The 18,108-nt window shown below is 48.1% G+C and overlaps 1 protein-coding gene across 2 annotated transcripts in view; it reads left to right on the top strand.

Annotated features, from left to right (window-relative positions):
* ntn2 (netrin 2) overlaps window positions 1-18,108 on the top strand; it is a 62,839-nt gene that overhangs the window by 35,870 nt on the left and 8,861 nt on the right. For both annotated transcript variants that reach the window (XM_064322286.1, XM_064322285.1), the window contains exons 3-5: window positions 587-775; window positions 11,700-11,849; window positions 16,017-16,070. In XM_064322286.1, the coding sequence (XP_064178356.1) occupies window positions 587-775; window positions 11,700-11,849; window positions 16,017-16,070 (393 nt within the window). The remainder of the gene's footprint in view (window positions 1-586; window positions 776-11,699; window positions 11,850-16,016; window positions 16,071-18,108) is intronic.

Below are 18,108 nucleotides of genomic sequence, written 5' to 3'. Positions count from 1 at the left end.
ACTCAGCATGTAATGTATGTGATGATATAGCCGCAGTGTGTTTGAAAGATTCCCTTTCTGCTTTTTAAGTCAACCGGCCTGCTGGGAGGAAACTGTAAGCATTTTTCATATTGTCCTCCGCAGACGGATTGCTGAGGCTGAAATTTCTATTTAAAAAAAATAAAAAGTGAGCTTTTTCATTCTCACTTATACGTTCGCATCAACTCTCCTATCAGTGCGCAAATAATTTGGGCTCAACATGGTCAGATTTCTCATTAACTTGCTGTCTGCTTATCTAGTCAATTCAGATGCTGTACAGTTGGGTTGAGCTGTTCAGAAGAAATTCAGTCCTGGAATATAATATTCTCGGTGTGGTCTGATAACATATTTCCCTGACAAGGCAAAGAAGCAAATGCGTGTCGTATTGTATTGTAACTGAAAAAGTATTTTAAATACACATTTGTTGCCAGGCTCTCCAACTACTGCCTTGCGTACTTTACTGTGTGCTTCTTACAGGCCACCTTTGTGAGCTCGTATTGTCAAGGCAAACTCTCGTTCATTTCGACCCCCTCGTTCTCACCCCTCCCTCTCTCCGTCCCTCCTCCAGCGTGTAACTGCAACCTGCACGCCCGGCGCTGCCGCTTCAACATGGAGCTCTACAAGCTGTCCGGGAGGAAGAGCGGCGGCGTGTGCATGAACTGCCGCCACAACACCGCCGGCCGCCACTGCCACTACTGCAAGGAGGGCTTCTACAGAGACCTGGCCCGGCCCATCACGCACCGCAGGGCCTGCAAAGGTACCGAGCCGCCCTCTGATCTCTTTCATCCACTCGGCATTATCATTCGCAGAGTGCTTCTGCTATTAAAGCACTGTAAGGTTTCACCGGGTTGGCGGATTTGTTAATCCGGTCCAGGTTTTATCCTTCACAAATGCATGCTATGCACAAACTGTAAATGTAAACAGTTTTGAAGCGCTCTCTCTGTAGTTTGGCCTTAATGACGCAAAGATTCAATAAAATATTTTTTGCCAGAAGTTGTTTACCACATGGTAAATTAGATTAGTTGTTGATCAGGTTATGTTTATTATTTTAAAAAATTGTTTTAGAAAATTGTTTATGGTTTAAACCTGACAGACAATATGAAACAGTATGTGTCCCGGTTGGAATCGTGTTTTTTTTTCTGTTTCATCGTATACTGAGAACAACTCAAGTTTCCTGTTGGCCTTTTTAGCTTGAGGAAATGGGCATTTGCTGCCTTTTTGAATCAACAGCAGAAGGACACTGTATAAGTCAACCATGTAGATTGTTATCTTTGTGTGTGTGTGTGTGTGTGTGTGTGTGTGTGTGTGAGAGAGAGAGAGAGAGAGAGAACATGAGTGAGAGATAGAGAGAGAGAGACAGGGGCAGATAGAGACAGGGAGGTAGTGAGCTCAAGGTGTTTTGAATTGGCTGTCAAGCTGTCATGATACCTATGACATCTGAAGGACTCTGTCAGAATCAGCATTTGCTACAACCAGCCCGTTTCACTGCCTTGTCTAGACCATCTGTAAGCCTGACATACATGTGACCTCAAGGCAATAGAGTCAACCCGTGTCTCTGCCTGGTGGACAGTCTTGGGGGCGACGTCCCCTACTTAACTGAAAAAGAGCGACGCATAAATTTTAAGTAACGGCTGCGTCGCCGGCGGCTTTGAACGCCTGTCTGTGGTTAAGAAAGTGTGACATCATTTATCTCGCGATGGGAATAATGGTACGCCGTAGAGACCCTGCGGAGCTGTCGGGGTCACCCTGCTCCATTTGACAGCGATAACATCTACGCCAGTAAAAAACAATAACTACGGTTTTTGCGGCTGGGGCGAATGGTGGCTGACCTGACCCGGCCCTCTCCGAAACAGACAGGCCTCTCTCCGAGCCGCGTAATGGGAACCAGGCCTCCGTCGCCCCCCCCCCGGCCGCAGGACGAGCCGGGCGGGAGGAGGCCGTTCGTTTTTATCAAAGCCCCGACAAATGCGGCGGGTCGCAATTGCCTCCGCGGCGATAAAACTTTATCGCCCTGCCCTTCAAGCGCCCGGACGCGAAGGAAATGAGAATCCCGCGGCCGTCGGGATCGGCCCGGGCGGCTGGCCGGTGGCGCGCCGATTGATCTGGGCCCTTGTTATTCTCGGCTCGTCTCTTTCAAGTCCTCCCGGGCCCCCCCCCCCCCCGGTTCCCCCAAGCCGAGGCGTCCGTCCGGCCTCTCCTCCGGCCGCGGCGCTCCTCAGTCCGCCTGCGACAGGGGGGGTGGGGGTGTGGTTTGGGGGCGGGGGGGGGTCGCGTGGGGGTTCAGAAACCGGCGGGGTCAGTGTCACGTCTGAAGCGGAGCAGCGGCAATAAAACACAGGTGTTTCCTGAAGGCGCGCGGCGGGGGGTGGGGGGGGGGGGAGATCTGCTTCCAATCAGACCTCCGCGGTGGAGCGCCCGCGCCAGCGCCGCCCGGCCTCTCTCCCCTCTCGCCCTCGCAGCGCCGCGCTTTAACGGCCGGGCCAGACGTTGATCGATGGGTCAAGTGGCCCGGCGCCTCGTCTGCTCCCAATCACGTCTCCCGAAACCCGCCGCGGGTCCTTCAAAACGCCGGGCGCGGGCCCCGGCCTTCCCCGGGCCTTCCCCGGGCCGCGCGGTGGAGGCTTCGAGAGCGGCATGCCGCCGGTCGGCCCCTAGCGGTTATTAGGCAGCACCGCCTCGCTTTCGGGGGTCGGCGGGGGAAGCTGAGGAAGAGGAAGGAGCGCGGAAATGAGCGCGCGGAAGATAAGCAAGCCGGGGCTGGAGGAGGCCCGCGCGCGGACGTCCGGGACGCACGAACACGGAGAGCGCGCTCGCTTTATATCTAAATAATGCATCTGTCTCCTGCTGCAATGCGTTCGCGTGCTCCGGAACAGCGAGCGCGGTTTCCCAGTGAACCGGCAAACCTTGGCGAGCGCGGACGCCGAGCTTCGAAAAAACAATAGCCCAAAGTGCAAACGAGACGGGATGTACCAGCGCGGGCCACGTAGACATCGCATGTTTAAAGAACTCCGACCAGGGACGACTTCTTCTAAAGTGAAACACATGTAAGGCCTTTGAGGGGAAAAAAAACGAGAGAACATGAGGCGATCCTGGAGTATAAACACGGAGATGAAATATCAGGCTGGAGCCAGGGCTGTCCACCGAGAGGCACGCACAGACAGACCGGTCTGGGTGCTTGTTATGAAATGCTTAGATGAGAACATGTTTGGAGAAAGCACATCCAAGGTAAGAGTATCCTACCCCCCCCCACCCCCCCACATTTCTCCTGTACCTCTCTATGCCCTTTGCCCAAACTCTTTGCCCCAGTGAACTTTCCATTTGTTTTAGTAGCTCAGTCAACGACAGGGGACCCTCAGTCTATTTAAATCGGCTGGGTTCATTGAATAATGGTCCAGTGACTACTCACTGGGTTAATAAAAATAGTTACGCTATTCCTGATTTAATAATGATATCACAATTTATAAATATGTACTGGAGTCAACAACTTGGAGATATATGCTGAGGATTGTGCGCTTACGTTTACAATGACACTACAAATGCTTGGTAGTGTTCTAACCCCAACGTGACATTGTAGATTCAAACAAGTATTATAAAACAGGCAAAGTAGTCCATTGCCATTGCCCTCTTACCTCTCCAAGAGTTTTTAACGAGCCAGATATAATATGTAAACGTCCCTGTCTCTTCTGGCCCCAGAGGGGTTTCAGAGAAGGTGCCATCCATTTATATGGATTTAAAAATAACCATGAACATTAGCGAAGGACACTATAATAAAAAACTGAGACTATGTTGGCTGGCATACAGAGCACTTATAGTCACCTCTGCAGTTACCATTCGTCTTTTTTACGGCCTCTAGTCTCCTCAGGGCTCCCTGCAGATGGAGGGAAAAAAATCAAGAAAGTAGTAAATAACGTCCGTGTTCGTGCAGTACGTAGCGAGACCTCACTGGAAGCTGGAATATCGAGGAGACGTGTACGACTCATGAGTCCTACGATCGCTCCTGTTCTAGTGGATGAGAAGATGCGGCGCTGTCTCCTTACGCGCCAGGTTTTATGGAAGGCCATGTCTGTTTTTTTTTTCAGAGGACGCCATTTACCGTAGCACAAGCGAAGCCAGTTTGACAACACTGTTCCTTGTGTCACATTATTATTGAGCCCACCATCGTAGCTCACACTTATGTTCAAAGATGATCATGGTTCATGGTCCTCTCATGTATAATTAATCCATAAATTGTTAATTGATGATTTGCTGTTAAAGTTTATGAACAGGGATTGAATTATTATACTGGCAAGTATCAGTTTTACCTGAGAGCATGCGGCCAACGGACCATTTTATTCAGGGAAATTAAACGATAAAAATGTTTTTTTTCTCCATTTTCAACAATAAACAAGATAAGTGCATACATTGTCCTCAACCCACATTGACTTATTAAAGCAGCAAGCTTTTCCTGGCTGAAACTGAGCGAGACCACATCACCTGTTTGATTCTATACATAAAACCAAATTTAATGTGTTTTAGCTTGAGTGAGAGTATGCAGTTAATGAAAGCTGATGTTTTTTTATCTTTTCACTACATTGTATATTATTTGCTCTCTCGAAGCAGTAGATGATCCCTCCCTGCCCAAAAGCCTTCATTCCTGACTCGAATGAAATAATCCTATAATTTACACTGAGGTCATAAAAAATTCAGCAGTGGGAAATATCACCATTCCGAAATTTGAAGGACCTCCATTTGAATAAAACCTTCAGTTTGAGTTACAGTCACAATACAGCCGATGATAAAACAATGAGCATTTCCCAGGGCCAGGAGGCTGGGATCCATTCATTAGCCAATCTATAGAAGGCTAATAAAAATCACATGGATAAAGTATTTATTTGATGGCCTACAGCTTTACCTTGTTAAATAGCCATATGGCTTCACTGAATCAAAGCATTTGTACAAGGGCTCAGCCCGGAGCGGGCAGTGAGATAGCTTTGAGCGCGTGCGAGAGAAACGAGGATGGTCTGTCGATCAGTGTGTGAAGCTGCTAAGTGACTGCTACCCCAGTAGCACAGAAATGTGCAAACTGGTGATGTGGTGACAATGAGCGGAGGTGTAGAGCCAAGGTTCTCAGTCTGTCTGAGCTTTCAACTCTCGCATCTCCTAAATACATTTTCTGTGACCCTTAAAATATGTTCTGATGTATTCAAATAAATCAAAATGGCTTTTAACATGCACCAAAACAACTGCGCTTACACTTTAACTACCAGTGCACTTAATATGTATAGTGTTTAATTAAACTGTGGTCAATGTCAGTGGAAATTCATTTATTTATAGTAATTAATTTTTGTCACGTGATTCTCGTAGCCAGCCTCAACTCCCCCCTACAATCTACCAGTTGGTCCTACTCCCAACCCATAGTTTGGGACCAACGAAAGGCAGCACTGACTACACAATGGAATGTGACTGCAGTTTTTAAAAATCAAAAACCAAACTTGGTCTAGAAGCCGTTTGAGAAACGCGTCACAGGTCTGTCGTGACTTGTATCTCTCCAGCGGACCGTCTGTGTCGGGCCCGTGTCTGTCCTCTCCCCCGATCGGGGGTTTGCGGGGCGTGCCGGACCTCTTCACCCCCAACGCTTCTTTATGGCATGCGTTACCCGCCAACCGCAGTGATGAGCTGCTCTCCAGCGCTGCCTGTCATGCCCTGAGACACGCAGACATGGAAAGTCATCAGCGTACAAAATCCTTTTTACTGGTTTTTAACTGCCTAGCACCTCCCCGCATAAAACTTCAAAAGAGCACGGTGTCGAGGGAGGGAAAGCATGTGAGGCATGATAGCGTCGATCTGCCGTCACCCTCTGAACAGGATCAGTAAAATCCTTTGGAATGGAGTAATGGTGTGTTATGCAGTCCCAGGGTATCGTCGCTATGAGGAACTGAATCAGGGGGAAAATAGAATTTGACTCTTTAGATGCCTCTGTGCAGCAAGGCAAAGGGTTATGTGGAAATTGTGATTGTATTGAACAGCTTTCTACCGAACACCATCTACATATAGTATTTGAGTCAAATTACTTAAAAGTAAAACATTTGTACTTAAAACCAGTCAATTTAAAGTGAATTTTCCAATGTGAACCCAAAATTGAAACCCAGTGTTAAACTGTAAGGCGATGTTTTTTACCTTTCGATAGAGTGTACTACTATGCACCCTAATAAGCACATTCTCTATAATGGCTTGGACTGTTAGCATCAATATCTGGAAATAATGGAAGCTTACACACCCACAAACTCAAAAGAGCATGTAAAATGTGTCTCTCAGTAACTTGCAGCAAAGTTTATTAGAGAGGCTTCTCAGTGGATGAAAAATATTTTGTGGAATATGTCTCACCAAATCTAAATTCCAGTACAGTTATTTTTCACCCTCGTGCATCTTCCCTGTCTCATTCCTCCTGGCACAGTCAGGTTTCAATCCCGAGCGATGCAGTTCATTATTACACCCGTGATATAGCCTATCATAGTGGAACTGGGTGTTTGGAAATCGAGGCAGAAATCTTGCTTTCAAAAATATAACTGTTCTCTAATCTCTGCTCTCTACCTATTTTCTGTTGATGTTTCTTGATTAAACAATTAATTAATTAATTAGCAAAACAATTAATATTTAAAGAAGAATATTTTGTAATATTATTATTACATCACAAAATTGAGTTTTCACCTATTTATCTCTTTTTGATAAATGCAACCTTAATTCCATATGTATTCCATAGTTTTGTATCAATGCCCATGAAAAAAACACCAAAACCAGGAAGCCTTAAATTGTGTGTTATGCTCAATGTGTGACATACAGATTTGAGAGAATGTGAATTCTTCTAAATTATTTAATGTATTTTGCTAAATCAAGCTTATAATTTGAATGCTCTAATGCAGCATGAAGGAACAGTATGTTACAACGTAAGACACTTTGGGATTGTTCATCAATAGATTATTCAGATAACACTTGCTACACATTGCTAATCAGACATAATAAATGAAAATGAGTTTAGACCAGTTATTAGTTTTAAGATTTATTACTTAACAGAACTCATGAATTAATACAATATCTCAATTATATTGCAATATGTTTAGAACAGTTGGCTACAACTGTAAGCTACAAAAATTATTATTTTGAATTTTACTTGTATTGCCAGAAATATTATCATATCGTATCATTCGAATCATATCATTAATATCACATCACATACACATGAACGCACATAAGTTGTGTGCAAGATGTGTACATGTTGTTTTCGATAACGCAAGAAACGTCTAGCACAAAAAAAATCCACCTTGGTCCTTGGCTCCAATTTTTAGTGCTGTAATATTTTACAGCGCTGCTCGCTGAAGTAATTAAACCCCCATAGCAGCCAGCACAGTCATCTGTTATCGCAACGCGAAAATCTCTTTACTCTTTTTGAGCAGTCCATTAGTCCACATTTCAGGACCCGAAATTACTTATGACTGCATGGTTGGCATTCGGGGCAGGATTACGCCAGTTGTTGTCCTTTAACTTTTCGGTTTGAAGTGTTGTTTTGTTGCTAGGATCGGCCTTTCCAAGCACCTCCGCTTCGGTGCAACAACATTACACCATGTTCTAGCCTCACCCGTTGCCCGCTATTGAGGGCTGATCTCGAGCACCCGGGATAAAAAAAAAACTGGGGAAACAGAAGCTGGCCGGGGGCCCGGCCGGGTCTGGCAGTGAAAAGGTGACATGTGCGACCTCCACAGATCCTCTGAAACCAGTCCCCTGGAGGTTCCCATGCACATTAGCAAAGACCCACAAGAATACGCTATGTCAATGCTTATTATAACAATGACATTCCCCTTTTATTGCTGAGGGGGAAAAAGCGCTCCGAATGTGAAGAATCAAAAAGAAAAGAAGAAAAGGACAGCCCCTAAATGAGGGTTTAATTATCCTAATTAGCCTTTTAGATAGAGGCCCGTGCTTTCTCTTGCCAAGTTTCATTAGTATTAATCTTCATTTTATGCGTTCATTTTCTTCTGTCATTGGGAACTTAAAGAATGACCGGCTCCTTTCTCTTTTTCATCTTGGATCTTGGAATCGGAACACCGAAGGAATTTGGGAATTTGTTACATCTGTCAAGTGTGTTTTTTCAGTAGAGATAATGATCTCCGCTGATTTGCACATATTAAAACATCGTTTTGAGTCGCAGAATTTTGAAATGCCTCAGCACGAGGGTTGCAGTATTTGTTTTCAAAGACAAGATACAGCATTATTATCTTTTGTTCCATCTCTCTGAAAGCACTTTTGCAACATTGCCAGTAACATGCGCAAACAGTTCCAAATATAAACAATGTTATTTCTGTTGATTTCAAGCCACCAATCAGTTTAGTTGTCATGAGCATAATTCAACAATTAACCTCGGCAATCATGCTAAGCAGTTTTTTGGGTTTAAGTCAGAGTGTGTATTGTATGCCTTGCCAAGGTAGACAGTGATGATAGACCGGTTGATTTAGTATTTGGTTGCAGGAACAGCAGAAAATGGCCACTCTTGATGCTCCAGAACGGCACAAGCTTCGACAGGCCTTGGAAGCCAGTTTTATGAAGTGGATCAAATAACAGGACGTTTTTAATGTGGTGCACCCACCTTGGGATCTGTTGACAGCACGCGCAGTAATTTGGCTCTTTCTTCTCGTCTCCAAGAGATCTTCAGCACGCCGCTGATATTGCATGACACAGATTGCCAAATCATCTGCACCCTGCTGCTCAATCAACTAACATTCACCATGAATCGTCCATCACTCAGTCTCTTGCTAAATGCTGGTATCTTTCCTGTTCTCTCATCACATACGAGAAGGGGATGAGTATTAGACACGGTGGATCCGTGCTCACATGGTTTCGGTTGTACTTTTCTCAGTTCCGCCGTATATTCCGACTCGTTGGGGTAGTTTGGGTTCGTGGTGAAAATCTGGCCTGTTTGTGCTCCGAAGCCCCCTTCGTTCTCTCTTTCTTTCGGCTTAATGACCTCGGCGACTTCAAACGGCGGCTGTTAGGAGCCTGATCAGCTGCAGTTTGTTAGCACATCTGCGAGCGTGAAGAGGGGGGGGGGGGGCGAGGGGAAGGAATGTCAGAAATTCCCAAATGGGCTCCCCTCGGCACCTGGGCGCAGGAATGAGCCGGAGCGAGCCGCGGCGCGGCGCGAGGGGACGGGAACGCTCGTAACGGGGGCCGCCGTGGCCCCCGACCTTCGACCTCGCACCCTCTGCCCCCCCGAACGCAGGCATGTAGCGGGCCCTCCCCTTCACCCCCCGGAACACGGGGACCGCCCGTTTGAGCGTCTGAGACGCTTGAGCTGGGAGGCGGGAATTTGCACGAGCCGGATCAGGGGATTTACGGAAGAGGGGGCTTCAAACGTCGGAGGTCACTGACACCCGAGAAAGAGCCCGCGTGTGTGATCTGAGAAACGTCCCCCCGCTTTCGTGGGTGTGCCCATTAACAGGTGGTGTTGCCTGTCAGCTGCAGAACAGACGTGAAGCACAAATAAAGCGCGATAAATCCAAGCTATATCAGCCCTGGGAATTCTCCTGCTTCCTACATGGCTGACATTTCTTAGCAAACCTGTGTTTTTGCTCAGGTTACATTCCTGGGTTCTTCCCCAGAAGGGTACGTTTTAATTGCCCCTCTCCTGTTACAGTCAGGTAATGTTGTTTACTCGGGGCATTTCTGAATCAAATACGGTTGTTTTCTATCAAATTAATCTCAAACTAGGGAGAAAGAACCCCGCTTCCGTGCTGCTGCCAGTTACTGTGCATTAAAGGCCCCGCGGTGCCAAATCAGATAGACATGCTAAATGTACCATTTTCATTTTTCCACTTGATCCTATCTCACAGAATGTTTTTCAGATGTATTTGTTATTCACTGTAGGCAAGATATCAAGCTCAGACAAACCAGCTGTTCTGTTGTCCCCAGAAACGCCTGATTGGTCCCTGAGAGTGATAAATTCAGGCTTCGCTTTAATTTATCTATTGATTATTGTTCATCAGCAGGACCCAATATGTCAGTGGCATTTACATTTACATCATTTAAGAGATGCGCTTATCTAGAGCAACGTACAAAAGGCTTTGAACGTCAGTATGACAACAGCTCCTCATGCATTAGAAAGTAAGATATGGTTTGTGCCTTTGAATGACCAAATTAATCATTTTGTAATTCACACAGTAATTTTAAAGGCCAATAGCGCTGCTCATTTACACTATTTGTGAGATGTGTTTTCACATCATGCACTGGAATATCTACTGAGAAACTATATTGTATTGTGGACTAATGTGTTGTGTTGGAGAATTTGGAAGCCAGTAACCATATTCATCATAACGATCCAACTAACATTTGTGCTCTGTGAAGCAATTACAATGAAGAGCAGGAACTCTTTTTGCATCAGTGCTACAAACAAATAGAATGTACTTGTTGTATAGCAAAGCACTTTGAAAAGGTGTAACCACTTCCAGGTCACACCTTGCTGGGTTGCCCGCCAGTCCATAGCACTAAAGTTCCTATCTCTCAGGTTCTATGGTGTTTTCTGTAAGAGTGTGAGTGTGTCTGCTAGCATGCGTGTGCGTATGTCTATGCGCGTAGGGTATAAAACGTCCCAGCGTAAATCACGGGCGGTTGTGATATGAAGTGTTTACCCTGGGAGCTCTGTGCTGGTGGATGAGGTGCGGCTCTGTGTGCATGTGCGGGAGGACCCTGTGCGCCCTGTTCATTCTCCGGGCAGAGTCAGAACACGCCGAGGACGGGGAGATTTACTCTTGTTTACGGCGAAGACGGCAGGAGCCGCACACTTCGGCTCGGGTTGGGGTTCCCTGAGAGAGCCGCGGCACAGGAATGCAGACAGCAGCCTCCGCTCAGCCCGCCACCTTGTAAAGACCGGACCGGCCCGGCGGTGCGCGGTATCGCCGAGCTTCCTTCTCGAAGACCAGCGGCCAGGCGTCTTTTTTTTTTTTTTGTAGCTCGTAAAAACCCAATTGCTCAATCTGGGCTGAACGGGCCGTACTGTAACAGCGCATAAAAACCCGAGAAGGGGCTCCGGCGTGTTGGTGTTGGCAGGAGCGGCCGGCCGCTGGAGTCGCCGGGAGGAGAGAAGGGGAGAGTGTGTCACGGCACCGCCACGGCACTAATGGGACCGGACATCCACAGCGGCACTCCGCACTTCCTTCCCCCGGCCGCCCCTCTCCCCGCCTGGCAGTGCCAGCCGCAGTCACGCGGCGGTGCCCAGGGTGTTCTGCCCTCGCTGGCGCGCGCCCGGGCCAGGAACATCGAAGGCTTACCGAGAACACATGACCCGTGGGGAAGGGGAAGGGGAGGGGCGGGGAAGAGGTTGGGCCGGGTTTGTCCAAAATCACCGCTTGTAGTTGTAAAAGGGAAAATAAAGCCCATTACATCTGAAGTTCCTTCTTGGCCGCTCCGCTTGTTTGGTCAACATGGATGAATTAGCCACCCTCAGGTTTGGTTTTTCCATTAAAGCCCGCAATGGCCTCCCCCAATGCAATAAATCAGAATAAGAGACTGCAACAAATGAAAACCATGTCCTGCAATTTGACAGCACATTCCGTCAAGTGACTCCAACTATCTCATCTTTCTCCCTCTCCCTCCCCCTCCCTCCCTCCCTCCCTCCCTCCCTCCTTCCCTCCTTCCCTGTCTCTCTGTCTCTCCAGCTTGTGACTGCCACCCAGTGGGAGCTGCCGGCAAGACATGCAACCAGACGACGGGCCAGTGCCCCTGCAAGGACGGGGTGACGGGCATCACCTGCAACCGCTGCGCCAAGGGCTACCAGCAGAGCCGCTCGCCCGTGGCGCCCTGCATCAGTGAGTCTCGCGCCGCCTGAACCGCGCGGGGAGAGAAGGACGGCCCTTCACCTAGAGGGAGGAGCCTTGAGCTTTCTGCTGCTGACCCGCCGTGCGCCCTGGCGTGCTGCTTGTCCGTGGCAAGGCCAGGCCCTCCATGATGTGTGATTGGCCACCCCTGTGCCCCCTCTCCCTCTAGATTGGTTCTGATTGACGGTGCTCTGATTCAATGGAAATGGTTGTTGTTGGAAAATGATTTTCCAGTGATCCATTGCTTCATGTTCTTCATATGAGAATGTTTCTCTGCTTATAAGAACACTGCTCTGCTTATGAGAACACTGCTCTGCTTATGAGAACACTGCTCTGCTTATAAGAACACTGCTCTGCTCATAAGAACACTGCTCTGCTTATGAGAACACTGCTCTGCTTATAAGAACACTCCTCTGCTTATAAGAACACTGCTCTTCTCATAAGAACACTGCTCTGTTTATAAGAACACTCCTCTGCTTATAAGAACACTGCTCTTCTCATAAGAACACTGCTCTGCTTATAAGAACACTGCTCTTCTTATAAGAACACTCCTCTGCTTATGAGAACGCTGCTCTGCTTATAAGAACACTGCTCTGCTTATGAGAACACTGCTCTGCTTATGAGAACACTGCTCTGTTTATGAGAACACTGCTCTGCTTATAAGAACACTGCTCTGTTTACGAGAACACTGCTCTGCTCAAAAGAACACTCCTTTGCTTATGAGAACACTGCTCTGCTCAAAAGAACACTCCTTTGCTTATAAGAACACTGCTCTGCTTATAAGAACACTGCTCTGTTTACGAGAACACTGCTCTGCTAGTAAGAACACTGCTCTTCTTATAAGAACACTGCTCTGCTTATAAGTACACTGTTCTGCTTATAAGAACACTGCTCTGTTTATGAGAACACTGCTCTGCTAATAAGAACACTGCTCTTATAAGAATGCTGCTCTGCTTATAAGAAAACTGCTCTTCTTAGAAGAACACTGCTCTGCTTATAAGAACACTGCTCTTCTTATGAGAACGCTGCTCTGTTTATGAGAACACTGCTCTGCTAATAAGAACACTGCTCTTATAAGAATGCTGCTCTGCTTATAAGAAAACTGCTCTTCTTAGAAGAACACTGCTCTTCTCATAAGAACGCTGCTCTGCTTATAAGAACACTGCTCTGCTTATGAAAAGCTGCTCTGCTCATGACGACACTGCTCTGCTCATAAGAACACTGTTCTGGTTAAGTGTGCTCACACAGGGAGCGCAGCGCTGTTCTGAGATCAGGGATAACGGCGGGAACAGGAAGCCGACGGGAACATGCCCGGAGTCGGGCGCGGTAACCCGATCGCACAGACTCAGTGCGCTGCATCGGAGCATGAAGGAGCCGAGGCCCCGCGGCGCACTCGCGGACGCTGGGGGCAGCAGACCTGGCTCCGCTTCCTCTGTTTGTTTGCATTGCTGTTTCCATGCTGCTCAGATCGAGAGATTGTTTCCCGTTTCCTCGTCTGGGGTAATGGAGCGCCCCTTCGCCAGCCGATAAACACGCCGTGCCACTTGACGTTCAATTAACCTGCTCCGAGTGGCGATTTTCACCCTGGCAACGGCGCGGTGTTGTGCGTGCGTTTCACTCTCCTGGAGGCCGAAGCCTCGGGAAAGACGCAATTTGTGTCGCCTTTGGCGTGGAATGAAACAGAAAGAACGAGCTGGGTTTACAACCTTCAGCGCTAATGTGCTGCAAGGCGCTTTTTTTCAGTCGGGCACTGTTTTGGACGCCAGCTCGGTCTCCCCCCGGCAGTGTCAGGGCCTTCAGGAGCTAGAACGCAGCGCGGAGGTTCGAGGGCGCTGCGGAGAGGCCGCGGTGGCCATGGCCTCCGGGCGGGGGGTGGGTGAGGGGGGGGGATTTGGAAGCAGCTTGCCGGCGCGCTAGGCCGTGTGGCGGGGGCTTCGCGGGCCCACCCCACTTTACTGGGAGCAGATGGCAGAGGGCAGGGAGGGAAAACACTGCGGTAGCAGACGACAAACAAGACAGATTCCAGTAGCGCTGGAGGACCTGCAAGCCGGTCCCTCCTTCCACTGCTGCCTTTCCTTCCGGCGCATTCTGAAAACCTGGCACTGAACGGGAAGTCAGCCTGGGAGCAAAGGAAGAACAAAGAAAATAGGTGCGGCGTTGGATGTGAGAGATTTCGGAACCATAGGTAGCCGTGTGAGCGCAGTCACCCGCAGTCCATAGAGACCCATTGTACACAGAGCAAGAATATGGCTGGGCATGGCCATCTGAAATCGTTTTGACCGTTAGGGTTTAAAATAAATTAGGCAAATGAGGTGCAGGTTGTGATGAAGAAGGAGACAGCTGGTGGAAGGCTGTTAATGCCTATTGTTTTTGTGTTTTTTAGGGGGTGCGTCATTTTCCAGGAATTCAGTAGACGCTCGCGTCCAAAAGCAGTCTTCCATGAGTTCCTCTGTCGCTCAAAAACGAATGCCGCAGTTGCATTGGGAGAGCACCAACTGGCTTCCCAATCAACTGTGCAGCCTCAACGCAGGGAAAATTCTATTCGCGTTACTATTGCCGCTTTAAATGCGCATATTTCTGCGGTTATGTTCACGGCTTTCCATGGCTGTGTTGTCATGGCCATGGGGTTTTCTATTACAAATATACACTTTGAATACACACAGTGCTCACAAGAGCGTGTGTAGCCATATGCGGGGCTATCAAAGCGTTTAGTGAGCTTGCCTCTAACCTTTCGAGCATCTGCGCATTCATTTCCTCGTCCGTCCCATCTGTTTCGCGTGCATTGCTGGGCTTTAAAGTCCATCTCTTTCCTTTATAGATGAGTTCCATTTGATTTGATTCCCGTCATCAGTTTTAATGTTTACATAATTTTCACCAGAAAACATTCAAAGCATGTTGACATTTCCCCATTTCCCTCCCAGCCCAGAGTAGATGTAGCTAACATTAGAGGAGAAATAACACTTAATCCCATAATTAATAGCAGGAATGCGTGGTGCATTACAGCTCACCCTGCTCCAAGATGGCTTTTTGTCGGTCTGATGACTGTGTGTGTGTGTGTGTGTGTGCAGGCAAGCGTGTGTGTGGCATGTTGCCGTGTGCTTTGCGTACAGTGTGTGCATTCATGAGCAGAAACGGTGTGGTCTGTGTGTGTGTGTGTGTGGGGGGGATCTTGCGAGCATGTGCTGGTGTGTGCGCGTTTGCGATACGGCATGCTTTGTGTCTGCGTGCGGTATGGTGCGGTTATTGCGATGGAATGGTGCAGTGTGAGCATGTGCCTGTGCGCACTGTGATTTACAGCCTCTGCGTGTGTGTGGTGTGCTCTGTGTCCGGTTGTACTGCGGTCTGCGATCGCACGTGCACCTGTGGGCAGTTTGGTGCGCTTTGTCTTGTCCTGTGAGGCTCTGTATGTGTAGGGTGTCGTTCTGGTGCTGAGGTGGGGCTCTGCTGGGTGGGAATGGTGGAAATCCCCCCCTTATTAGTGCTCTCCTCATTATCCCAGGCAAGAGAACCATGTAATTATACACTTCAGTCATATAAAGCGGATTATTGCAAATGGCCACATGCGTTATTCGCGTTTTACAAATCTAAACATCATATGAGCGCATCGTAAACAATATTTATTTAAGAGATGTATACGCAAAATAAAAATATGCACATCCAGAACGTATGTGTCATACATGACCAGATACTTAATCAGTCACAACACGTGTGCGTGGGATGCTTCCATATGGGATCACAGGCCAACAAGGGTACACTGTCATTGAGCAGCATGAAGCCTGTAAACCCCGTCTGTCCAAGCCGTTGCCATGGTGTACGTGAGGGTGTTCAGCTGCAGGGACTGCAGTGTGATTGGCTGCGCTCTGCAGGCACCGCGGGCGGACGATGCCGGCTCTCACTGTTGCTCGCCCCTCACTCTGCTTTGTCAGGTGGCCCCACAGAGCGACCATTACGGGAAGATTTTCAGCTTGAGCTGTTTGGATGTTTTCATTGTGGTAGTGAGCAGGAGGGATGCTGGTGGTATTATTATTTTGTCTGTACTGCGTTTGCTAACTTTGATCTGTCTCTCTCTCTGGCTCTCTCTCTCTCTCTCTGGCTCTCTCTGGCTCTCTCTCTCTCTCTCTCTCTCTCTCTCTCTCTCTCTCACTCTCTCTCTCTCAGAGATCCCGGTGGTGAACCCCACTGCAGTGGTTAGCAGCACTGAGGAGCCTGCAGGTCAGTGTCCCTCCATCCTCACACACCTCACTGATGAAAAAGGGACCTCTTTCCCTCACCACCTCTCACCTCTTCTAACTGCTGGTCTTTCTCAGTTCATGTGTTAGTCTGTCAGGCACGAATCACCTGCTTTGTGGCTCTGACTCCTGTTTCACTGGGTTCATTCGTGAAGAACTTTTGCTCCCTAGACCCATTGATATTTTTCTGAGGGATCAATTTCCATACCCACTGTTTTTTCATTAATTTAAAATCTTTTTCATAATGACATTTTCAGGAGGTTAGCAATTACAAAAAATAGTGTAAACCAATGTCAAACTTGACACACTACTCACTTTCATAGATGCATCAGATGGATTGGCACAATCACTATAATCGACCAATCAAAATCATTCAGTGTCTGTTGTGTGATCCTGTCTCTGGGAAGGACATTCCTCACACACATTGCCTGCAGTGTAGGACAAACACAAGGACCCCATTCACACTTTAGATCTGAGTAGTAAATTGACTGCCATGAGACAGAAGACAGGAGCAAGTGTGAAAGCAAAAGTAATTAGCCTGCGGCCGGGTTCGGCTTGATCTCCTGCTGTTAGCGTTAAGACAGCTGGAGTAGCTGGTCTCCTGTGGCCCAGTTGTGGCTTCTGGAAAGTTTTGGTAGGGCTGGCATCGCTCACTGAGGGGTAGTTCACCTTCACTGACGGACAACATTAGCATATGTTTACTTCCTCATCCCAGTGACAGGAAGCATGTGACTGAGCCCTTGCCCAGAGCCAATAGGGTGGGAGCTGTTCCCTGCGCTTGCAGACAGTGTTCTAGGCGGGGTGGAGGATCGCTGTCCCGATGACTTACAGCCGGGACGTCCTGGGACTCAGGGAATGATATACAGTGAGCATCTTGTAAAGATAGAATGAAATGAGCATCCCTGTGGAGTCTTCCCTCTGGACTGTAACTTCACTTTTGCCTCTCTGGCACACCACTCAACCCCAAAACCCCCATGCCTTCAGGGGATGAGCAGGGACCTGCCACACACATGGACTCAGTCGGGACATCCACATACTCCTCTGTATTCGCAAGGATAGCCAAACTGAGCGCTTCTGTTTTTGTGCTCCTGTGCTCCTGGACTGCTTTTTCAGGAAGAAAGAAAGGGAAGCTGTATATCACGCGTAGATGTGTGCCATTTTCTCCTCAGGTCTGATGCAGTCCAAAATCACCCCCTGCCCCCCCTCCACCCCCCCATGATCCCTGTCAACTCGCACTTGCACCCTGAAAAGTGTTGAGGGTGGTCGTTTGCAGTTTGTCCTGGTCACTGATTTAAAAGAGAAGAGGAAACCACGGTAACCAGAGACCTTTACGCCATTGGGTTGGTTTTCAGCAGCCACTCTTCGGGGTCAATGGCTGATTCATTGGGCTTTCCAGGTGATCGCCCATCAGTGAGCGGCTCTTCATGGGAAAACACACGCTGGCCAGTCGCCAGGAGCTCACCACCGATACTGGGCAACCACCGCAGCTAGCTTACAGCATGTTCACATTTTTCATCTAAAGCACTTCCATGGGGTAATGCAATGCCACAGACCCACCTCCCTATTCCAACGCATAGAGCAAAGCCATAACCATAAGGTAGGCACGTGAAATCCAACAGGTGTAGTTTATGACCGTTAAAGAGCAAGAAGGTTGTGTACACACACACACACAACTGATGAATGCACACATGTCCTGCTTCTTTTATGTGGTCCAGCTGGTGAGTAGCTTGTGCTTTCGGATGTGCACATTAAGTCTCCAGTTCTTTAAGTAAGCTTCACTTACACTGAGACGGAGGGACTTTGTTTTTGATTAAAAACATTGCGCTTAACTCTGCAGCCATCTCTGGATTCCTCGGTGTAAAACAAAACAGCAGAATGTGCCGCATCTTCAGCTCCCAGCCACAGAACCTCCCGCCTCTCATCTCTTCCCCGTTGCATAATGTTTTCCATTCGCTCGTCTGAGACGCCCTGACCGCTTTTACTGTGCAATCACTCAGCGCTAACACGATGACTGCACGCAG

This window comes from Anguilla rostrata, chromosome 2 (genome assembly GCF_018555375.3).
Source record: "Anguilla rostrata isolate EN2019 chromosome 2, ASM1855537v3, whole genome shotgun sequence".
NCBI classification, from domain to species: Eukaryota; Metazoa; Chordata; class Actinopteri; order Anguilliformes; family Anguillidae; genus Anguilla; species Anguilla rostrata.
This window is presented reverse-complemented; position numbering and strand designations above follow the sequence as displayed.